We start from the raw sequence: 24,108 nt of genomic DNA on the forward strand, positions 1-24,108 counted from the left end.
TGAGCACTGAGACTGGAGGGGGTTGGAATATACTGATCGCCTTATTGCAAAGGAGGGGGGATGGTCCCCCCCAAAGTGGCGGCAAAGATGTCACCATTGGTACAACCTCAACTGCCTCCATGAGGCCTTTTACCAGCGCTTGGTAAACTCCTCTCCTGGATCACCTGTGAAATGAGGCTCTTCGCAGGACAGATTCCAGAGTGGTTGTGAAGATGCTCAGAGCTTGGGACAAAGCCTGGAGCACTGTGAGAGCGTCATAAGTGTGAGTTATCATCGTCATGACTATGTTCTCCCGCTCCATTTCCTCACGTGGGGCATCTGACACACGGATCACACAGCCTGTCTCAACACCCCTTCCCTCAGCCTCTGTGGCTTCCTCTTCCTCCTCCCTGACATTCCTCCTTGGTTGCCTTTCTGGGCTCCTTTTATGCCATGCACCCCTTCAATAAGGGGGCTCCCCATGGCTTAGTCCTGGGACCACTGCTCTGCTTACAGTATATGACTCTAGTCAAGGTGGCGTCGGCTCACTCTCTCCAGGGAGTCCCCTCTCCTGAGCATCTGGTCCGTGGATCCCACTGTTAAGATGAGTCCCCAAGGTGTCAAGGTCACCTCAGACACCAAGGAGCCACATGGAACTCAGCTTCCCCACGGGCCCTTCCCCCAGTTCTGTACTTTCCATCCCATTGATGAACCTTCATTTTCCCAATCACAACAGCTGGAAATCTGAGAGTCTTTCTTGAATTCTCCCCAATAGTAGCTCCCGTTCTGCCTGAATGTCTCCAATGATGCCTTTTCCACACGGACTTAGAATTGACTGCTTTTGTGTTTGTCTCCCAGAAACAGTTCTGGCACAGCTCAGTGGCTATCAGAGGAGTGGATGACTAAACAACTCAATGCCACTAAACAGCGGAGGCGCCAGGATGTGAACCCGGGACTGTCTCCAGTGCTGTCTGATACCCCCCACTTCCCTGACCCCCTGCTCCTTGGTCACCCCACTCTGCCAGCCCGAGGGCTGGCGTTCTGTCACAGGCACCCTCCCTGCCCACCCGAGGGCAGTAGGTATTCTACGGCCCAAACTTCCTCCTCTGCAGGGCTTGCCCACGGGATCGGCTGCCCCGCAGCTATGCACCCAGCCTGGCCCCGACTTGCCACTTCTATTGAGTAGCACACTGGATCAGCCTCTGCGGCGTAATTAGAACCTCCAGCCTGTCCTGCCAGGCTGCCTCTCTGAAGACCCAGCGTGTCTCACACAAGCCCCCTTTAGGGGGCTCTGCCTTGTAGAGGGTCACACAGGACAAAGCCAGGCCCTCATCCATGTGACAGGTCCACCAGGGAGGCAAAAATAACAATCCTCTCCCTTCCTTGATCTGCTCTGCCCGCCACTCCCTTGTCCTTCCAGGAACGGGACTTCTAGACTTTCTCCCATTTGGTTCCACAAACATTGGTCAAGGCCTGGGGCGTAGGTTGAGGGGTGGGAGGAACAAGACACGACATTCTTGAGATTTGTACGAGGCAGAGAGTTTCCGGATTCACCCGTTCCAGTTAATGAGACCACGTCTTGGGACAGAAGGCTCTGCTGGGGGTGCTCAATTCAATAAAACTTTCAAAGAGGCCCCTTGATCGTTAGCGTTTGAAGCGATCTGACTAACGTGCTTAGGAGGCAGTTACCTTTTTTGCAAATCCCGGTCAGCCCTCAGGAAGCCCCACGGCTAATGCACTCAGGCACGTGACCCTGCTCCATGACCATCAGTCCTCTGGTCTGACGCCCGCTGGTCCTACCACCATATCCGGGCCACTACTTGCCTTTCAACTTGACTCTCCGCTCAGTTACAGACTGCTGTGTGACAGGCCCTGAAGAAGATATAGAAATGGACAAGACACATTTTCTGCCTTCGAGGAGCTCAAAATCGATTAGGAGTAGACGGGGGTTTCCCGACCTCACCGCTGCCAACATGGTGGGTCAGAGCGTTCTTTGCTGGGGGCGCTGTCCTGTGCACTGAAGAGGGTTTAGCAGTATCCTTGAGCTCTATCCGCTAGACGCCAGTAGAATCCACTCCCCCAAGTGTGACAACCAAACATGTCTCCAGACATTGTTAGAGGTAAGGACCTCTTGAGCAGGAGAACCCAACCACTGCGCATCTGCTGTGTCCACGCCAGGCCCTGTGCATATGCGATCTCCTGTAATCTGAATAGTATTTGGGGGGGGGGGTTCCTCCCACTTTCCAGCCTGCGAGATTGGAGGTGGGGAGCCTAGGATTTAGGGACATTAAGGGTAGAATTTGCTCAATGGCACACAGCTTCCCAGCTGGGATTTAGGACCGGGGTTCCACCAGCCTTCTCGTGGTGCAGCACTGCCACCTGGTGGGAGAGCCGGGCATGTCCGTGACCCGCTGTGCTGGCTTCTCTTATCTCCTTTCCTTCCTCTTTCTTCCTTCTCACTGGACACCACCCAGGATATGAGGTAGATTATACAAATACAGGCCACAGAATGGAAAAGCAAATGTATAAAAATCAGAACCGTGGAAAATGATAACGATAAAAGAAAACCAAACCTAGGAAATAACTCAAAACGCTGAAGGCAGTGCTGGGGGAATGTCAAAGTGCTAAAGGCAGACAGAGGAAAGGGATCCTTTTCTCCCCTTTTACAGAGGAAATGAAGTTTCCAGAGCTTGCATGGGAGGTGTCCTCTGACACCAGGAAGAACACTGGTGGAGGACACCCCTCTGGGGCATTTGTCTTGTCTACCAGCAGGGCTGCGCCTCACCTCTGGGTCCCCAGCACTCTTCCCAGGGTCTGGCCATGCTCACTAAATCCTTGCTGAATTCTACTGACCCGAGATGCACGTGGTAGCTCACCCTTCCTTGGGTGACTGGTCTCCCGGGCCTCTAACTGGCGTTAGAATTAGTAGCAGTAGATGTTGCTATCTGCTCCACCGGCGTGTCCCCAGTCGGGCCCCAAGGACTCAATTACTGGCCTTGCCATACACCCCAGACCTTGACCTGGAAATGCAGAAATCATCCGTTGTTCTTCCTTTGCCCTCTTCCAGTCTCCCTCTACTAATCCATTCTCCATGCAGGGCTGCTGCCAGCGCATACAGGCTTTTGTGCAAAATTGGGAAGGGCATCTCTTCCTCGAGACATTTTACTTCCATCTGTTGGAAAATTGCCATAATGTACTGATTTCATTAGAATGAGACACATCACTGCCTTCTGCTAAAGAAATGTCATAAGAAACATACAGCTCTACAAGGTCTAAGATGTGACAGGTGCTCCTTGGATGTGGTGTCCTTGTGCAGTATGTAACCTGAACAACCACACCCAGCAGCCCTGTCTCTACATTCTAGATCTGATTCTATTACCACCCTTTCCCAACTTAAGTATAGTCTATAGCTACTCATCACCTACAGTGCCAAGTCAAAGTTCCTAATGCAGTTCCAGGGAGACTTGCGGAGGGCACACTCACCCGGAGGTTGGAAGATGTAAAGTTGTCACAATATTCTGAAGAACTGGAGATGGGGTGCTTACAAACACACAAGAATTTAATATATGATCAAGGTGGCATTGGGGGAAAGAAGGATTATTTCATAAATATCTGACAGCCATTCAGAAAAAAGGCTAATTACAACCCCTCCCTCACTCCTTACACCAAAGTGAATTCCAGATGAATACACCACAGATATAAAAATTTTTTAAAGTACAATTTGGCCAGTACTTTCTGTCTCTGGGTGGCTGTACAGTTGAGTGTGTGTGTGGGGGTGGGGTGGGGGGGTCAGTAGGGAGGATTGAGCTGGATAAACTCCCAGGTCTAACAGCGGTGACAGCTGCCATTCATTCATTTCACCCCGACTCTAAGCCCAGAGAGCTCAGCCCACCACACCCATCTGCCTGCTGTAGCACTTTCTCCTTGACTGGAATATTCTCAGCTCTCGGACACTCCTACCCCCTGGGTGTGGGAGCCCTGCAGGTCCCAGCATCCCTCAGGAGCCCACCTCCCGGGCTGCACCCAGGCCTTCTGCTTCAGTTCCTTTCCGGGCTGTGGAAGTATTTACCTTGGACTTGAGCACAGCTGTGCTGTTTTGGTTTCCTTGTGCTGTATTTTAAGGTTTGGTGCTTTGTAATTGGAGCTGGGAAGATATGTCAGAGAGGGTATTCATCCTGACTCTGGTGGGCAGTCAGGCTTTGTCTCCGAATCCCATTCCTTCCTATATCATAGGAAAAATGCTCATGAGGCCTTGGCAGACTCAGCAGACTAGAGGAGCCCAACGGGTCATGCAAACGAGTGAACACCCATGGAGGAGACGAGAGGGAGCGGTGTGGATTGGGGTAAGCTGGGTGGCTGCTCCTCAGCATAGGTGGGGAGTCCAGTGCTTCCAGATCTTCTCAACATTCGAGCAAACCTGGAAAGCTGTCTTTTATAATTGTCTGCATCTTACAAAGCTCTTTGTGGAGCAAGGAGAACACTTCTCGGTCCAGTCCAGCACGTGGACCTCCAGTTTGCCCCTTGAGGAGGTGGAAGCTATAGTCGGCCTGAGTGGTGCTGCCTCATCTGTAAGATGGGTACATTGATATACAGCCCTTGCAGGCTGTAGCAGTGATCCAGGGGGATGAAGGATGTAAAGGGAAACCAACTAACATTCATTGAGCGATCGCTCTGGGCTGGGCACGGTACTCAGTCTTCCTGTCCTTCTCCTAAGCCCTGAAATTCCCTGTGCAGAGGTACACAGGCGGGAACTGGGGAGATGGGATCTGGGCTCTGAGCCCACCCATCTGCCGCCCTGGCCACCCACTCCTGCTGCCTGCCAAAGGGAGGTATTCCGTGAACAAGCCTACGTTCCCTTCGCCCATTGCAACAGCACCTGGCACAACGTGGGCAGCAAAGATTTCACAGGACAACGGGGGAACCTCACTCCTGTCCAGGGGTGTCAGGTTTTAGTTTGGTGAACACAGGATCAATGACGTCTGAAGACAGCAAAGCCCGTTAGGAGAGGGTTGGCTCTCTGAGAATGATTTCCAGGTCCCTGGCTGCTCACATTCCAGAGCCTCACTGATCTGGTTACAGCCAACATCTCGGTCATTCTGGGTAATAAGAGCAAATGCACCTTCACTCCACCCTGAGTTCCCCTGGGAGGGCTGCGGAGGGCTGGTGGGCTGGACTGAGCCTTCTGTCTTGTCATCCATCCCGAGCCCCAAGCATTTACAGAGCGTCTCAATTTTATAAGGCATCCTCCCGGGCAAAGTATAGGGAATGAGACTGGAAAGACCCAGGCCTCCGGGCTCTCACTCTCTCTGCCTTCTTAGGGAAGGCTGGGGCTGCCCTGAGCCACCCCTCCTGCAGGTAAAGGGGTACCTGGCCCGCTCTCACTCTCCCCTCCTGCTCCTCTGTGACAGCACTCCAGGGAGGGCTTACTCACACTGGCATTTTCAGCTTCTCTCCCTCTACTGGCTCCTCCCCTCCCCTGCTTGAGGCTAGAACAAGCACCAGCCAACCCCAAAGCCCAAACGCACTCAACGCAACCTGCTTTTCTTCCCCTCTAACTGTCCTCTCATCTTACTCTTTCCCTTCTCAGCAAAGTCACTGTGTGTCTCTCACTTTCCATTTACTCTTCAGCCCCTGGGCCTCTGCCCCCACCTCTTGCTGAGCCAGTCAGTCAGAGACTAGCTCCCACCTAACAGGGGAAGGATGATATGGGACTTGCTGGGGCACTTGGCCTCTGTGACCACACCCTCCTCCCCCCAAGCCTGCAGGATACTCCTGTCTTCTGACTGGTCCTCTCCAGCATCCTTTGCTTCCGGTTGGTGTCCCCAGGGCTGCTCCTCCCCTTCCTCCACCCTTGTCCTGAGTGACTTCATCTATAGCCCTTGGATGGTTTGGAGTTTAGACCCTAGTCCCACCGCTTATGGCTCTTCAAGATCCCATCTCCTTGGATGCAAATGGGACGAGGACAGTCTTATCCTCACAGGACTCTGATGGCAGGTGGGGGTTGGTGCGTGTGTCTCGGCACAGGCGGAGAGCTCAGGAACTGTTCACTCTTACTGTCCATTGATGACCCCTTCGAGGGACACCACAGTGGCCTGGGGACTGATCTCCTGCAGGTCTCAGCCTGCCTGTCCTGTCGAACCAGGTAGAGCTCTGAGAGTTTGGCACCATGGATGCCTGTGGGTGCCAGATGCCTGTCCCACTGCCCCACCTCCGGTGTCATGGGAGCATGGGGCGGGGGCAGGGAGGAGACTTGTGACTGTGGAAATAAAGAGACCCTGAAGAGTGAGAAGAGTCCGGGGGAGCTGATCTGAAGGGCAAACCCCTCCCTGCCAAGGGACCTCCCTTCTTCCCTCCTAAAAATAATGTTCTGTAGAACAGGAGGATTAGGAGAGACATAAAAGGTCCCCTGGCCTTCCAGCTGGGAACGTCACCAATTAGATTTATTTGCGTAACAAAATTACTTCTTTAGGGCTTCCCTGGTGGCGCAGTGGTTGAGAATCCGCCTGCCGATGCAGGGGACACGGGTTCGTGCCCCGGTCTGGGAAGATCCCACGTGCCGCGGAGCGGCTGGGCCCGTGAGCCATGGCCGCTGAGCCTGAGCGTCCGGAGCCTGTGCTCCACAATGGGAGAGGCCACAACAGTGAGGCCCACATACTACAAAAAAAAAAAAAAAAAAAAAAAAAAAAAAAAAACAAAATTACTTCTTTAAAGAGCAAAGTAGGGCAGCCTCGAAGAGCGGAAAGAACACACATTTTGGAGTAAGACAGACCTGGGCTCCACAGCGAGCTTTTTCGCTGCCTGGCTCAGTGTCTTAGAGAAATGCCTGAACCTTTCTCTGCTTTGGTTTTCATCATCAGGATAATCATGCTGACCAAACAGGAATGTTGGGATTAGACGTAACACAACATTTGTAAACTACTCGATCCAGTGTCTGACACGCAAGAGATGCTTAATAAAGGCAGATGTAGAGGCTGGTGCCGTCTCAGTGTGAGTGTTTCTCCCACACCAAGCCAGCCCTGGAAGAATGATGCCTAAGATCCCAGATGCCACACGCATCATTGCTCTTAAATCTTAAGCCTCCTCAAGGCCCCCATCTGGGCCCCTCCCTTTCCTAGAGGTTCCAGGGGTTCACGGTCTCCCCAGTATTGATGGGGCTCCCTATGCCACGGAAAGTCTTCCTTTACCCGAGTGGGGACCCTGGGGCCCTGGAAAACTGCCTTCTTTTAGCAATTTGGAAGGCCTGGAAGATGTTCCTGAATAGGCTGGAGCAGAGGGGCAGCAGAGCAATTGCTCAGGCAGGACCCTGAAGCCACGGTTGACCCTTCTATCTCACCCCCACATCAGCAACTTCTGTGGCTCTACCTCCAAATACTTCCTGGATCTGACCACTCCCCTCCACATTGCCACCTCCTGGTCTGAACCCCAGTCCTCTCTCCCCTGGGGTTTTGCAGCAGCCTCTCGACCAGTCTCCCTGCTTTAGCCCTGCCATCCTTCCGTTAGTCTCAAAGCCAGACTGATCCTGTGAAAAATAGAAGTCAGGGACCCTTTTCACAAAGATGGCGCCGAAAGGGAAGGAAGCCCCTGCCCTCCCAAAGCTGAAGCCAAAGCAACGACTTTGAAGGCCAAGAAGGCAGTGCTGAAATGAATCCACAGACACACACACACACACAAGACACAGCAGCTCCAACGGCAGCCTAAATATCCTCGGACGTGCGCCCCCAGGAGAAACAAGCTTGACCGCTACACCAGCACCACGTTCCCCAGACCACTGAGCCTGCCGTGAAGAAGAGAGCGATACACTTGTGTTCACTGTGGAGGTCAAGGCCATCGACACGTATCAGACAGGCTGGGAAGACACTTTTATGACATCACATAGCCAAGGCCAACACCCTGATGGGGTCTGATGGAAAGAAGAAGGCATATGTTCAACCAGCTCTGACTATGATGCTTTAGGTGGTGCCAGCAAAATTAGGATCATCTAAACTGCATCCAGCTGGCTAATTCTAAATATAAATTTTTTCACCATAAACAAACAAACAAATGGAAGTCAAGTCCCATCACTCCTTTGCTCCAGACTCTCTGGTGGCTCCTGTCCCAGCAAGATTTCCCCTCCCCTGCCCCTGATAAGGACCCCCTGTCCTGCCTCTTCCCCCCCCTCCCCGGACGCCCCCCCCCCCACGCCCCAGCCCTTGCTCACGCTCTCACGCTATTCCCCATGCACTGGCCTCCTCCCTGTTGCTGCTAGGACAACAGGTGAGCCTGAGGGTCCGCCTGAAGGCCAACACCTGGAATGCCCTTCCTGAAGGGGACTCAGGTCCCCTTATCAGACAGGCCTTCCAGCAACACTCCAAGTAAAAAAAGCAACTCCTTTCTCTCCATCCTCTCACCCAGTATTTCTCCTCCCAGTCCTTCTCACCTCCTCTCACATCAGCCCCCACTAGAAGATGAGGACTTGATTTCTCTGTCCCTTGCAATGCCTGTGGCAGTGCTTTGCACATTAGACACCCCAAACAAGGATTTGTGCAAGAATAAATGGATGGGTGGGCAACTGCTCTGTGTAAGTGCCCACCCCTTCCTGAGAGATGCCTTTTAAATCCTCACAAAAGCTGAGAGGGGCTGAGGAGGTTGGGAAAGTTGTCAGAGGGCGGGCAGCTCTCCTCCAGTGGTGGAGCTGCATCTGGAGCCGCCTGGGTCTGATTCCAAAGCCTGCCTCTTCCCCTCTCCCTCTACGGATTCCATAATGACATGGCTCCTGCCCTCAAATCTGATGAGAGACAGAAACTAATATAGCAATTAAAAAACAGTGCCTGGCAAATAACAGGCGCCAATAAACACGTTTCGTTGTTTGAAGGAGCCAAGCCCTAACGACGGTGTGCAGACATTTCTGTGGGGCCCGAAGGAGACACCTAAGTGTGTTGGATGAGGGGCGAGGAAGGGGTTGTAAAAGACTTCTAGAGGGGGACATTTGAGGGGGACCTTGAAAAGTAGGTCCTTGACAAGGGTGCGGGAACAGCACGGAGGGATGAAAAGAAAGCCATCTGAGAAAATGGAAGACCTTTAAAAGCCACGATATGGAATACCCTTAGTGTTAAACCTCCCCCAGGCACCCCCATGGCTCCAGCCCGAGATCAGCAGACAGTGCTGGGGCCTGACAGGCTACAGAGCTGGCAGCAGGTTGGGGGACTACACCGCACAACGGCAACACCCTTCCCTTCCCCAGCTCTGCCCAACCCGGACCACCGCTCCTCGACTGGGCGGGGCCCGAATGGGTGGGCGGGTCCCGAATGGCCTCGGCCGGCCCGTCCTTAGGTGACGTCACGTACGGAGGCGGGACTCCGGCCTGTGGGGCGGAGCCGCGCAAGGGGCGTAGCATGACGCAGCTCCTGGCCCACCCCGAGAGAGGCATAGGCCTGGAAGACCGGAAGTCCTCCATCCCCCGCCTGCCTCTAGGCTCCGTTCGGTCCCACTCCTCAGCTCCGTGCGCAAGGTCGTGTCCCGGAAGTGAAGGGGCCATGTTGGTGGGTGACCCCAGGAGAGATACCGGGCGAGAGGCGAATCCCGAGGAGTGGAAGCGCGCGCGGTTCGCAGGTGAGTGAGGGGTGGAGTAAGGGCCGGGGTGGGGGGCTCTCCACGCCTTCTCTCAGGGCCACTGTCTGCCCCCCCCCCCCATCCATCCCGGGCCCGGGCTACCGGCCTGGTCGTCTGGGGTCTCGCCCCAGCCCGCCCTGGGCTTTCCCCTGGAGGCCGCTCCGGGGCCCCGCCTCAGCCTCCGGAGCCATCCCGGGGCCCTTGAGCCGGCCTGCCCCAGCCTCGGGGTCTCTCCACCCCGGCTCGGTGCGACGCCCCGCAGGGTCGCGGGAGGACCTGGGGACCTGCCGGGGCCCAGCGGTCCACTCGCCGGTCGACCTTGTAGTAACAGTCCTCGCGTGATAATCGCCTCCTACTTCGTAAAGCACTTATCCTGTTGATTTCTGGATTTATCTCTCCCACTCCGGGAGGCCCTTGGGGCCGAGGGGCGCTCTTCTACAGCTGAGGAAAAAGGGACGCGGACAGTGGCTTCCTCAAGCTCACGCAGCAAGTTATGAAGGCCGGAGGCTGATGGCTAGCCGACTTTGGGCCCAAAGTCCAGACCTTTTTGCCAGTCAAATACCTCTTCCAGTCAGTCTCAGTTCTTTATTTCATCAAGAGGGATGATGCTTTTTTCCACACAGGGACGTTGTGGGGGTTGGCTCTTTCGTTCAGCTTCTTTTTTTGAGCCCTTAGTATGTGCCAGGCGCTGTGCTGGGAAAGTTTGTAAAGCACCTGGAAGTGCTGTACACATGGTAAGATCCCAGCAAATAGCAGTTATCATTACACAGGCAGGCAGAGTTGGGGTCAGGAGTGCCCCCCGCCTTTATAGCTGGGTGCCTGTGGGCAAGTTACTTCCCTCTGGGAGCGTCAGTTTCCTCCATTTAAAATGGGGATACTGACGATGGGATTGTTGATGGAATGAGAAGAGTTGTCATGTGGGATCTGCTTAGCCCATGCGTGCTACATAGTAAACACTCCATAAGCGTCAACGCTTCTTGTTAGGAACCTTGACTACTTCATAAATTCCTCAGTTTAAATGTGATAATGGATGACAAAGCACTTTACAGATGGTAACCCTCTGTGATTGTGTAAGGCTTTATTGTTGCCGAAGGACGATGGTGACAGTTGATGTGTCTCTAATTCTAATACTTATTGAGCACTTACAAACAAGGGTAGGTAGCACTAATAATATTGATACCTGTCCCTGCTAGACTGCTTAGTATATGCCGAGTGCTATTCTAACCACGTTTACATACATTAACTCATTTAATCCTCATACAAACCATATGGAAAACACAATTTTAATCCTCATTTTACAGATGAGGAAATAGGGTAAGCCCGGAGAGGTTAAGAAACTTGCCCAAGGTAATGAGCTCATAAGCGGTGGTGCCAGGATTCAAGTATGACCGAGACCCCTCGTCTCCAACGACTCTAGACCACCCCTTGTGGTGAACTTCAGTTACAGGTGCTTTACAAGTGATATCTCAGGCAATTCTCACGATAAGCCTATGTGGTAAGTACTGTTAGCATGTATAGTATTGATACATAGCAACGTGTAAATGTAGACACAGCATTATCTGGATTTTAAAAGTGAGGAAGCTGATGCTCAGAGAGGTTATGCACTTTGCCCAAAGCTATATGGCAAATAAGTGGCAGAGCCAAGATTCAAGCACACACGGTCCAGCTTCCAGACCCGGGCCTTTCAGCATAACCGGTGGTTTCCCAGGAGCAGGAGTTGGTAGGCTGGGATATAGTCCCAGCCGCACCACTAAGTCATATTGTGATCTTGGGGGGGGGGTCTCTAAGACCTAGATTAAGAACTACTGAATTAGATAGTCTCCACAGGCCCTTCCATCATTAATTCTGATTCTAGGCTTCTCTTTCTTCCCTTCTGTGTATAGCCTGACGCCCAGCCCCTGTCAGTCCCCCATGGCCCCATGGAGCCGAGAGGCGGTGCTGAGTCTCTACCGGGCTCTGCTGCGCCAAGGCCAAGAGCTTCGCTACACTGATCGAGACTTCTACCTTGCCTCCATCCGCCGTGAGTTCCGGAAAAATCAGAAGCTAGAGGATCCTGAGGCCCGGGAGAGGCAGCTGGAAAAGGGCCTCGTATTCCTCCACAGCAAACTGGGAGGGATTATTTAGGATCCTCTCCTTTCCCCTCCCATCCTAATTCAAGGGAAAGAGGGAAAGAGGAAAAGGCACTTTTTGTCCTCTTTCCCTCAAGGGAAAGAGGACAAAAGTGCCTTCTATAGACACGCCTGCCTCTCTCCCACCTCCACCTCACAGATGCGGTAACAAGCCTCAGGTAGGTAGGCCCTTGTTCCTATAGGTTTCATTTTTTCTGTTGCAGGGGACCAGGAGAGGCAGAACCTTTCCTTTTAGTGACCACAGCCCTTTAGTCATAAATCAATGGAGGAAAATACAAACATATTAACAGAAGTATGTTCCCTTGTTAAGAAAAAAAAAGGCCCTGAGTTTCAGGCCCCACCAGGAGACCATTTTGTTTCATAAAACATTTTACATATGAAAATGCTAGAAAAGACATTGGTTAAAACTATTAGAGCTCAGTTTCTGGCTGCCTCATTCTTTGGTAGATTCACTTCTATTGAGGGCAAGATCATGTTTCCCCAAACATAACTAGACTCTGTTGCAACAGTCTCTAAAGCAAGCATAGTGTACAGACCTTGGAGGACGGTGCCTTCCTGACACTGCTGCTAACACCTGTGGGACTTAGGGTAAATCACTGAATCTGTCTAGGCCTCCACTCCCTCATTTGTAAAATAACAGTACCTACCTCTTCAGCTTATTGCAAGGATTAAATGAGACAACTCAGAAATTCCCAGGTGGTCCAGTGGTTAGGGCTCTGCGCTTTCACTGCTGAGGGCCCAGGTTCAATCCCTGGTCGGGGAACTAAGATTCCGAGGGCCGCATGGCGCAGCCAAAAAATAATAATAATAATAATAATGCACACAAAGTACTTGGAATGGTTCTTGGCCAGTGGTGTGTTAGTTCTGTTTCCTTCCCATGCCAGTGTGATAGTCCCAAATGATTGTATCGAATTCAGCAACTTCCTGTAACCAAATGATTGTATCGAATTCAGCAACTTCCCAGAGGGCCTTCTCTGGCCCTGGCATTCTGGGAGGCTCTGAGGTAGAGATGAATGATGTGGCCCATCAAGGGACGGGTCTCATGTGGAGATCGACGGGAGGTAATTCCAGGGTGAACAGCTATGTACTAGAGGTCGGGTAAAGAGCTTGGAGACAGGGAGATGCCAAAACTGTGCCTTGGGGGCGGGGTGGCGGCAGAGGAATCACGGGTCACTATAGAGAAGAGGACATTTGAGGTCTGCCTCAAGTGAGAAATAGAAGCTTGCCGGGCAGATGGGCAAGAAGCAAGTGTGGAGGTGAAAACACAGACTACCACATTTTATAGTCCGCAAACCCGAGTCCAGAGTGGCTCGAATGGTGCACCTGTAAGGCAGGTGACCAGAGTGGAGGCCGGACCAGGTCTGGAAGGACATCGAATCCCATTGAGGTCGTGATATCTGACAGAGGGGGACCCGTCAGAGCTTTGTCAGCAGGGGAGTGGCGTGGATGAGGGATTGTAGCAGTGGCAGCATGGAGAATACATTGGTAGGGGATACCAGAGGCCGTGGCTCTGACCAGGGGAGCCGGAGGGACTGCGGCGGTCGGGTGGCTCGTGAGCACACTGTGTGCAGCGGCGGACTTGACCAGGCGGGAGCTGGCTGCAGCAGGCGGAGAGAGGAGCGAGCGATGGCCGTGAGGTGTGAGGCGTGCCAGCTGGGTGGACGGTGCTGGTTTTAACAGAGGGAAGGCCGGAGGAGGAGCCTGATGTAATGGCTTTGGGTCCTCCTCGGCCACTCAGGTTGATGGACAGACTGGCTTTGGGGAGTAAGGGGCCAGGTGAGAGATGATGCCCACAGGGCCGGCCTGCCCAGGAGAGTGGAAGTGAACACTGAAGGCTTTGTGTTCCTAGACTCTTGACTGAGTTGGGTTACAGGTGCCGCTACCACCTCCTCACTGCCCGCCACCCCCACCCTCGCCCAGAATAAAAAAGCCATGGAATCAGTAGCTCATTCATGCAACAGATATTTGCTACGTGTCAAATACTGCTGGCCCTGCGGACACAGCAGGGAATGAGCCAAAATGCCCCCGGGAAGCATATGGCCGAGTTTGAGTGGTTAGTGAAGAGGAGACGTGTACGAGGAGGGGCTGCAGCCTACTTGGACCCCTGTAAACGACTCCCCAGCCCCGTTAGCTCCAGGTTCAACTCTTGGCTGCACAACTTTCTGACATGGTGACCTTGGGCCATTACTTTACCTCTGCCTCAGTTTCTTCATCTGTAAGTTGGAGATAACAATGTGACTGATCTCATGGGATTGTTGTGAGGATCAAGGGAACTAATGGGTGTAAAATGCCCAGCACATGGTACACACTCAGTATATGTTAGCTCTTCTCAAGTGTACTCAAGCCGGATGTTTAAGTCACATGCCCTTTTCAAGGAGAATAAGTTGGAATTTTCAGTTCTGTGCTGTCATCCTAGGAAGATACAGGGCCTCCATTACTCATCATTCCCACTGTAACGGGGTGATGAGTATTACTATTCCCTTTTTTTTTTTTTTTTTTTTTGCAGTATGCGGGCCTCTCACTGTTGTGGCCTCTCCCATTGCGGAGCACAGGCTCCGGACACGCAGGCTCAGCGGCCATGGCTCACGGGCCCAGCGGCTCCGCGGCACGTGGGATCCTCCCGGACCGTGGCACGAATCCGTGTCCCCTGCATCGGCAGGCGGGCCCCCAACCACTGCGCCACCAGGGAAGCCCCACTATTCCCATTTTTGTATCTGAGGAGACAGGTTAAACAACTTGTCTGAAATGTTCCTAGAGTTCACATTCCCCATCCTCAGCCCTGCCCACCAGGACAGTGTTCCGCCTCCTCTTTTTTTTTCAATATTTTAACTGTTTGTAAGTGTACAGTTCAGTGGTGTTAAGAACATTCATATTGTAGGGACTTCCCTGGTGGCGCAGTGGTTAAGAATCTACCTGCCAATGCAGGGAACACGGGTTCGAGCCCTGGTCCGGGAAGATCCCACATGCCGCGGAGCAACTAAGCCTGTGCACCACAACTACTGAGCCTGTGCTGTAAAGCCCACGAGCCACAACTATTGAGACCACGTGCCACAACTACTGAAGCCTACGCGCCTAGAGCCCATGCTCCGCAACAAGAGAAGCCACAGCAATGAGAAGCCTGCCCACGCAAAAAAGAGTAGCCCCTGCTCACCGCAACTAGAGAAAGCTTGTGTGTAGCAATGAAGACCCAATGCAGCCCAAAATAAATAAACAAATTTTAAAAATATATATTCATATTGTTGCGCAAGAGATCTCCAGAACTTTTTCATCTTGTAAAACTGGAACTACATGCATTAAACAACAGAGCTCCTCCAGGCCCCTCCCCTTGCCAGGCAGAGCTCCTGCTTCCCGCAGGCTCTCAGGTAGTGCGGCAGAGCCTTAGCGGAGGGTAGACTGTGGTTAAATAGTTTCAGTTGGAACAGATTGAGTTCAGTTTTAGAATAGAAACTTCGATCTCCCTGTGGGAGCTGTGGATGTTCTTTCCTCTTCCAGGTCACCAGGTCTTTGACATCACCTGGTCCTTGGATGGGGCAGGGAGTATATTGCACTAGAGTAGAAAAGCCTTTTCCCAACCCTGCTCAACTTCATAGTTTTGGTCTTAATCCCAGGATAGCATCAGCTTGGGTTTCATAGGCCATTCCTGGCTCCATCTCAGAAGGTAAAATGTAACTCACAGGACAGTCTGGATTGCTGACTGCCTTCTGGAAGCTGACCTTTTGTCCTGTGGGTGGAGATCTTAAAAGACTTAATGATGGCCCACATTTGTAGTCCTTTTACGGTGTATAAAGTGTTCACATACGGTATTTTAGTAGATATGTTTTCCTCACTACAACCCTACGATTTAGGCCATGCAGGCGTCATTATCCCCATTACATAGCTGAGGGGTTAGGTAACTCACTTGAGATCACCCAGCTAATTAGTCAGGGCTCAAAGGCAAGTACTCAATCTGAAGATTTCCAACTCTAAAACCCAGGCTCTTCTATTACGCCACCTCAGTGCCTTGCTCTCACCAGTCATCAGAGGGGCAGAGGGGCCAAGGAGCCAGAGAGGCTGCTTCCGGCTTCTGCGCGGAGGGAGAATGTGCCTTGCTTGCTCTGCTGCATCACATGCAAGGATCATTTAGAGCAGCGGTCCCCAGCCTTTTTGGCACCAGGGACCGGTTTCTTGGAAGACAATTTTTCCCCGGGCCCGGGTGTGGGGGGATGAGGGCTCAGGCGGTGATGGGAGCGCCGGGGAGCGGCAGATGAAGCTTTCCTCGTTCGCCCACCACCCACCTCCTGCTGTGCAGCCTGGTTCCTCACAGGCTGTGGACCACTACCGGCCCGCGGGTTGGGGACCCCTGATTTAGAGGGTGGTCCTCCCTGTTGTAAATACATCTCTACAGGTTATTTTGTTTTATTTTATTTCAGTTTTTAAAATTTTTAATTTTTTTTGTGGTACGCGGGCCTCTCACTGTCGTGGCCTCTCCCGTTGAGGAGCACAGGCTCCGGACGCGCAGGCTCAGCGGCCACGGCTCACGGGCCCAGCCGCTCCGTGGCATGTGGGATCCTCCCAGACCGGGGCGCGAACCTGCGTCCCCTGCATCGGCAGGCAGACTCCCAACCACTGCGCCACCAGGGAAGCCCTATTTTGTTTTAAAAGCAATAAAACAGTGGTCATGGTTTTGTATGGGGAACTGTGTAATGATCAGCTTTGTCCTGATTGGATTACTGTGCCTCAGATGAGTTTATGTCCCATCTCTGTCTCAGTGGCCACTGGAGGGAGGATGACTAGAGTTCTTGCCTGACCCCACCTGTAAATACAGAGTTTAACTCTCCTCCTCAGCCTTGTTTGCTCTGTGCATTTGAAGTGGGAGTATATTTTATTTGGCTAAGCAGTCTCTCATGTCCCTAAACCTGAAGCTCCTATCGACGGTAAAAGGTGGAGAAAAGAAAAGTGCCATGGTTGTGAACTCTAGTTAGGGAAAAAAATAATTTTGGGATTGATAGCGACTCTTAGTTAACTCAATTGCTGGAATAAGTAGAGGCAGAAATATTTCTCTCTTGTTGACAGGGGAGGCCAGGGGCATGACATGCAACACTAGCAATACCCAGTTGTAAGGGTGTTAGAAAGAATGTTACTTCACACTGGAAGATGCACCAGTGATCTTGTCCCTCTCTGTCCTCCCGTTCTAGGTATATTGGTGAATGGTAAACAACTGTTTTTCCCTACATAGTTCCTGGCGTACAGGACACGGGAGGTAGGAGAAGTAGCAGTGTTAAAAGCAGTGTTCAGATTTGAGCCACTTTGCCGTCCTTTATCTGGGTCAGGCCCAGGTTTCTAACTCCATGGGAAATGGGCTTACTGGGAGACTAGGCGAACTTCAGTCAGGATGACCCCATTGTTGCCAGGGAGCAAAGGCGTGCTCACCTCGCTCCAGCACTGTATGGAGGCCAGCCTCTTCCGCCTTGTGCCCATGAGCTCTGCTCAGGCGACCACATTTTTAGTTCATTTTCCAAGCACACTTGAGCAGGTGGATATTTTGTTTTCCAGTTAACAGCTGAGTCTGCAGTGACCGTTCTGTTTATTCTCAGTCTCTGTCACAGTGCCAGGCTCACCTGAGCTTCTTGGTGCCCCTGCACACTTTCCCCAAGAAACAAAGCATTTGTTAAGTGGGACTGTCCACAGAGAGTTCTTTTCTTCTTTGGATCTTTCTCACATATGGACTTGTAGTTTTGTCTCCGTGTGCCAGGGTATTTAGTCTGCGTTGTTGTTGTTACTATTATCTTTCGCAAAAAATACGTAGAATAGGAACAGTTTGACTTGGGTAAGGGGAAACATGATATAGTAGAAAAACCATCATGCTAGGAGTTGAGAGGCGGCCTGAGTTTTGCATATGGCTTTGTCATTCCTTTTCTCTGGGACCTCTAGCAAGTCACCTCCCTATGTGTGAAGTGATGTGATGGGATTAGATGGGTTTCTAATTAATTTACAACTTCTCAGATCTAACCTTCCATGAGCAGTGGTCAGAGGATCAAAATATGATCTGCATTGTAATGTTGGGAAGGGGTCCAGAGGGTTGTATTGCGTGGGGGCAGGGTACTTCACTGTCATAGGAGAAGGGGTTGACAGTGAGCTTATTATCGCTCTCTGTAATCTCAATAGATTGGTGGGGAGGTTTTCCCATGACTAGCACGATCATTTCCTCCGCCTTGCATCCAGATACATCAAGGGACACGATACCTCCCTCCTGACCCTAGAACATGGAGTGCTAGAGGCAGGAGGATTTGGGTTCCTGGAACTCATAGAGTACCCTGAAATTGTTGGGGACTGGCCTGATTGGGGAGGGAGGAGGAGGGCTGGTTCTCAAGGTCCAAGGTGGTGATGGCTGTGTTCTGCCTTCATCCTCAGGTGAGCAATGGCAGGCGCTGGTGAGCGCAAAAGCAAGAAGGATGATAATGGCATCGGGACGGCCATTGATTTTGTGCTCTCCAATGCCCGGCTGGTGCTGGGGGTGGGTGGAGCAGCCATGCTGGGCATTGCTACACTGGCGGTTAAGCGCGTAAGTACACTCAGCCAGAGGTTGGAGAGGTGGTGAGGCTGCCGAGTGGAGCCGACTTAGAATAAGACTTTGATACTGCTAGTGGAAATGTGACCGGTAATTTGGCATTATTAGACAAGACCTTAAGAGGATTCAGTAAATCTACTTGTAGGACTCCGCCCTAAAGAAGCTGTTGGAGATACAAATAAAGTTTATCCCAGTGGGTGAAAAATTGCAAATAATCAAAATATCCTTCCTTGACTACCTCATTTAAAATAGCAGGACTCCCACCACACATTTTTCCTACTTCTCCTTCCTACTTTACTTTTCTTAACACCTATATCTGCATGGTTTAGCTTGTTGATTATGTATTGCTTGTATCCCTCTGCCAAACTGCAAACTCCATGAGGGCAGGGATTGGGTCTCTTTGGGTTGCTGCTTTATTCTGTGCACCTAGAACAACTCCTGGCACAGAGTAGCCATTCAGTGATGTATTTGTTAAAATGGATCAGTGTTGAACATTACCGTACTTTCATAAAGTACAGTGTTGTATAGTTAGAAGTTGTACCGTAACGTTCAACACTGATCATTTTTAGTGATATGGGGGAGTGATAAAAATGGTATGTAAAAAAAATCAGTTTTCAGAAGTATATATAGAGGAGGATCCTAATTACACAAATATATATTTTCAGAAAGAAATATACCAAAATATTAACCGTTATCTCTGGGTTATGACATTATGGATAAATCTGTTTCTTATTTATATCATTTAGTATTTCCTGAGATTTTCTGTGCGGAGCAAAGTATTCCATAATCTAGAATAAAACAAAGTTATTGAAAAATAGTAGCTGAACTCATTAAGGCAAAGCTGCTGGGAAGGAGGGAAACAGGAAAGAAGGTCATGTGCTGGGTCCTGTCTGCTGTTTCAGATGTACGATAGGGCAATCAGTGCGCCTACCAGCCCCACCCGCCTGAGCCATTCAGGGAAAAGGAGCTGGGAAGAACCAAACTGGATGGGCTCCCCCCGATTGCTCAACAAGGACATGAAGACAGGCCTGAGCAGGTCCCTACAGGCCCTTCCCACAGGCTCCTCGGCCTTTGACACAGGTGAGGGAGGCTGGTACCCCTTCTGGGACTCACCTCGGGGCTCTCAGTGCTACTCATGCATTCAACACATTTCTTAAGGACATACGTGCCAGGCACCATGCTAGCCTTTTGTGCCAAGCCCATCTCCTTTGGGGCTGAGGCAGCCATGGCTGAGCAAGCACGGGAAGAGCTCACGTGCCTCTCTCTCTTGCCTTGGCAGATACACTCTGCCTGCCCCGGCCCAAGCCATTGGCCAGGAAGGGCCAGGTAGACTTGAAGAAGTCACGACTCCGCATGTCCCTGCAGGAGAAACTTCTTACTTACTACCGGAACCGGGCGGCCATTCCTGCTGGCGAGCAGGCTCGGGCCAAGCAAGCTGCCGTGGACATATGTGCCGAGCTCCGGAGCTTCCTGCGGGCCAAGTTGCCTGACATGCCACTTCGGGACATGTACCTGAGTGGCAGCCTCTATGATGACCTGCAGGTAAGCAGGGGGTTCTTACAAAGGGCAGGGTTGTACTGACCAGGATGCTTCTCAGTAGGGCTGTTGGTACAGGAGATCAGTCTCCCAGGCTTGCCAGAAAGGTTAGTCCTACTGCGCCTGAATTCCACATACTGCGGTAGCATTTGGAGATCCCTGCCTTTAACGTTTTTTGGTTTTTAGTCATACTCACAACTTCTAGGAGGCTGTCAGAGGCCTCCTCCTTCCTATATTCTTGTCCCTATCTTTCCTTTCTGGCTTTCCTTCGGGCCGTCAAGGCCTGGGGGATGTCATGGGTACTTCTGTGTCCAGAGGCAACGTGGTGTGTGGAATGAGCACAGGCGCCAGTGTCCGGCAGACCTGGGTTGAAATCCACACTCTGAATTGATATGGTCACGTGGAAGGATTCTTAGTTTCCCTCTTTGTTGCGGGGGATATAAGATGGTGGGACGTGTGTTTGGGCAAACTTGGCTCTTGGGCAGATTAAATCCCTCAAAACCTTTTTAATTCTTCTCCGCCAGGTGGTGACAGCCGACCACATCCAACTCATCGTGCCCCTCGTGCTGGAGCAGAACCTGTGGTCGTGTATCCCCGGAGAGGACACCATCATGAACGTCCCCGGCTTCTTCCTGGTTCGCCGGGAGAACCCAGAGTACTTTCCTCGTGGTAGCAGTTACTGGGACCGCTGTGTAGTAGGGGGCTACCTCTCTCCAAAGACAGTGGCAGACACGTTTGAAAAGGTAGTGGCTGGCTCCATCAACTGGCCGGCCATTGGGTCCCTCTTGGACTACGTGATTCGACCGGCCCCACCCCCAGAGGCTCTGACTCTGGAAGTACAGTATGAGCGCGACAGGCATCTCGTCATTGACTTCCTGCCATCAGTGACCCTTGGTGACACCGTCTTGGTGGCCAAACCACACCGGCTAGCCCAGTATGACAACCTGTGGCGGCTGAGCCTGCGTCCTGCCGAGACGGCGCGCTTGCGGGCTCTGGACCAGGCCGACTCGGGCTGCCGCTCTCTGTGCCTCAAGATCCTCAAGGCCGTGTGCAAGTCCACTCCGGCCCTGGGTCACCTCACTGCCAGCCAGCTCACCAACGTCATCCTCCACGTGGCCCAGGAGGAGGCTGACTGGTCTCCAGATGTGCTGGCTGACCGGTTCCTGCAGGCCTTGAGGGGCCTCATCAGCTACTTGGAGGCCGGAGTCCTGCCCAGTGCCCTCAACCCCAAGGTGAACTTATTTGCAGAGCTCACCCCTGAGGAAATAGACGAATTGGGATACACTCTCTATTGCTCACTGTCTGAGCCGGAGGTGCTGCTGCGGACATAGGGCAGGTGAAGGCAGGTGTCGAGCGGTCAGGCCCTGGATTCTCTGTCAGAAACACTTGGTTCCATAGTTGATGCCTCACAGGGGCCCTAGGTGCCTCCCGTCTTTGGTGGTCATCGCGCTGGGCACTTCATGCCGGTTAGAAAGGTATCCCTCTCTCCTCTTTCTCACCAACCATTTCTAGTTTTGTTACCAAACACTGTGCTCCCTACCCTTCCCCTCCCCCTTGCTCCAGGCTAGTTTATCTTTGAATGAATTGAGAAGGTGGAGGGAGCACTGGCCTGAGCTGTGGAGACCACTTGGTGTTTCGCATTCGGGCACAGGTCTGCTGTGTCTGCCCTGCCACCTGCCCCTTTTCAGTGTCTTCTCTTTTTCCACCTGTTCTGCTTTTTTTTCCGGAGCACATCTGCCTAATCAAGATGCTGCCTTGTAGTTGACTGTCACTGAAGTTATGATTGCATGTTTCAAACTGAACTCTGCAGAGAGCGCCCAGAGAGTATTTAGGGTTTCTAGGGGTAAAGCTGGTGGAAAAGCTGGCCTTTGACCCAGGTTCCTGGAAAAGAAGCCCATCCCCCGCCCCCCCCCCCCACCTCTTGACCAACTCATATCCGTAAGTGCTAAGAAGGTCTCTCACGGGAGCACTGTCGTTGCCGCGCACGGGAGTGAGGGCTCAACATAAACTGGATGCATAGTTATTCGGAGACTGTGTTTCTTAGTGGCCATCAGTGAGAGTGTAGAGTGGGGGAACCTGGAGGTGGTGGGGTGGAGAGGGTCTGCGTGCCTGATGTCTGTGCCTCTTCTGTGGCTGGTCCAGCCCAGCACCACCGCGTGCAGGAGTCAGACAGAGATCGGGAGGGAAGGGGCTGCTGTTTGTCCCCTTCCTCACCTTCTTGCCAATTAGGACAAGGCCTTCAAGGACACAGTCTTAGTGCTAGAGGTTCAGCTAGACAGGCGGCTGAATGTCAGTGACCATGTTTCTCCCACGTCAGGCCCTGCCTTTCTAGGATTTTGCCTTAGAGCAAGAACGGGCCCAACAGCCAGCCCTCCGCTCCCCAGTGTCTGTCACAGGAACGCGACAGGGGGGTTTGCTGAACTCTCCAGGCACCTCCAGAGGCCAAAGGGCAGGCACATATGCACAGACCTCTTCCCCGTGTCCTGTCTCTCACCCAGCACCTGGGAAATCGGTGCTACCTAGGAAGAGAGCATATGGCTAAAACACATATGAGAGGGAGGTGGGTACTTGCCACGTTCCTTCTTGTTTCCCGCTGCTAGAATTGCACTATTTATTGCAATGTAAAAAGTATCCTGAGAGTGGGGAGGAAAGTTTAATATACAATGTCAGTGCATCTTCTTGTTCTGTGTTTATTTTTTTCCTGTTTGTGCCAAGAGGCTGATGATAATTCTGTTTCTGAGCTGCCCATCCAGTATTTTGTTCTCCTCCCATCAAATCCTATTATTATTTTTATTCTTTCTACCTCTCCATCAGTGAGGTTCTGGTGAAGCTCTCTGCAGCTGTCTCATTCCTTCCCAATGACCGCGACATGAAGTGACTCTTTAAATAGCATTGAAACCTTAGCTTCCCTTTGAATTTAAGGTAGAGCTTCCTGTCCCCTTTTTTGTCCTGGATTAGGAGGTTGAGAACTAGGGTTAACCTTGGCTGTATCTGGAGACTGTTCTGCCTCTTCTCTCATATACATGCAGAGCTTCCCTAAAATGGCTCAGTTGTTTCATTTGTATGAAGACATTGAGAGAGAATGAAAAATAGAAAGCCCAGAACCCTGAGCGAAATTCTCCATCCTGGCTGGTCATCAGAATCAACTTGGAGTTTATAAAACACTCCTTATGCTTGAGTGCTACCCGGGGGGATTGGTGCAGAGGATGTCCACAGAGGGTGGAGCCTGGCACTGCCGGTTCCAGTGCGCCCATCTGGTGTCACTGGAAAGAAGGGAGAGGGGAGGGCTGAATGTGTTGGAAAAGCATGGGTTTGTCTTCATTCAGATAAAGGATTTGGTTTTCCCAATGTGAATATTATAAAACCTATAATTTTCCCAAGCTGGAGTCTGACCAAATTCCATATAAAACATTGGAAGGAGAGCTCAAAAAAAAGGATTTTAAAGATCAAATCCCAAATTATCAAAGCCAGTGTAATGGTGATTTGAGTTTATCTCCTTTTAAAGAGCATCTTTCTAAGGGCAGCTCTGTCTCTTACCTATGTTTCACAAAACCAAAAACCATAACTGCCATTTCACAAGCAAGAATCTCTTAGAAGTCCTCAGAACTAGAAGCGGTGGGAATCCTTGGCTCAGGTCCTGGTGGGTTTGCTGAGATGGGGCAAATCTCATCATAATACCTGGATGACAGTCAAGTGCTTTGAGATTCTTGGTTGGAGGAGGGGAATACCCCCCCAACACACACACACACACACACACACACACACACACACACACTTTTTTTTTTTTTAATCTTTGGGGAAAGATGTAGGGCCTTTTCCTGCTTTTCTGCCTTTCTACTCGGTAACTCCCACCTTTGCCTGAAGTAACAGCATCTGCTCCTACTTCTCCATCTGGAAGTGTTTTTGTACCATCTAGGTTAGCAAAGCACATAGTTAGCCTAATGCTTGAAAAAAGACTCATCTTGAAAACCCAATCAATTCCAAAGTGTATTTTTTGCTTTTCCCTGTTGCCCCTTCCTAAAATATGAGTTCAGGACAACAGTATTTTTCTTTATACGCTTGGTTGTGACTTTTTTTTTTTCAAATAAAAAAATAATTGAAGCTCATGTTTGGAAAAACTGTTGTTGAGGCCTACAGTCTTTCCTCCTAGGCTCAGCCCTTGGTGGTCCTGTTCACACTCCAGATTAGCTGATTTTGCTCCCTTCTACTCCCCTCAAGTTGAAAGCTCAAATGGTTTTGACAAGCAATCAGCTTCAGGATCAAAAGGTCCTAGAGAGGGGCCGGGGGGGAGCTGGGATTCCTGCATGTGTCCAGAGGCTCTGCTGTGGC

The 24,108-nt window shown here is 51.5% G+C and overlaps 2 protein-coding genes across 3 annotated transcripts; both read left to right on the forward strand.

Moving 5' to 3' along the window:
- Positions 1-9,347: 9,347 nt before the first annotated feature.
- On the forward strand, positions 9,348-23,897 carry MIEF1 (mitochondrial elongation factor 1). Of its 2 annotated transcripts, XM_067010238.1 has the most exons (6): positions 9,348-9,567; positions 11,451-11,587; positions 18,087-18,237; positions 19,146-19,323; positions 19,523-19,785; positions 20,304-23,897. In XM_067010238.1, exons 3-6 carry the CDS (start codon positions 18,094-18,096, stop codon positions 21,108-21,110), a joined length of 1,392 nt encoding a protein of 463 aa, XP_066866339.1. In that variant the 5' UTR covers positions 9,348-9,567; positions 11,451-11,587; positions 18,087-18,093; the 3' UTR covers positions 21,111-23,897. The 2 variants fall into 2 exon arrangements, with proteins under 2 accessions (XP_066866339.1, XP_058938404.1); XM_059082421.2 differs by lacking the exons at positions 9,348-9,567; positions 11,451-11,587 and adding an exon at positions 11,766-11,854.
- On the forward strand, positions 11,479-11,691 carry LOC131767220 (mitochondrial ribosome and complex I assembly factor AltMIEF1). Its single transcript, XM_059082440.2, has one exon. It carries the CDS (start codon positions 11,479-11,481, stop codon positions 11,689-11,691), a length of 213 nt encoding a protein of 70 aa, XP_058938423.2.
- Positions 23,898-24,108: the final 211 nt, after the last annotated feature.

Source organism: Kogia breviceps, chromosome 12 (assembly GCF_026419965.1).
Source record: "Kogia breviceps isolate mKogBre1 chromosome 12, mKogBre1 haplotype 1, whole genome shotgun sequence".
NCBI classification, from domain to species: domain Eukaryota; kingdom Metazoa; phylum Chordata; class Mammalia; order Artiodactyla; family Physeteridae; genus Kogia; species Kogia breviceps.

What these genes read in the sequence shown, in the direction of transcription:
- LOC131767220 (XM_059082440.2), top strand. Translation starts at nt 11,479, where the DNA reads ATGGCCCCATGGAGCCGAGAGGCGGTGCTGAGTCTCTACCGGGCTCTG.
- MIEF1 (XM_067010238.1), top strand. Translation starts at nt 18,094, where the DNA reads ATGGCAGGCGCTGGTGAGCGCAAAAGCAAGAAGGATGATAATGGCATC. An exon ending in CTACACTGGCGGTTAAGCGC is followed by an intron (nt 18,238 to 19,145) that starts GTAAGTACACTC and finishes CTGCTGTTTCAG; the next exon opens with ATGTACGATAGGGCAATCAG. An exon ending in CTCCTCGGCCTTTGACACAG is followed by an intron (nt 19,324 to 19,522) that starts GTGAGGGAGGCT and finishes TTGCCTTGGCAG; the next exon opens with ATACACTCTGCCTGCCCCGG.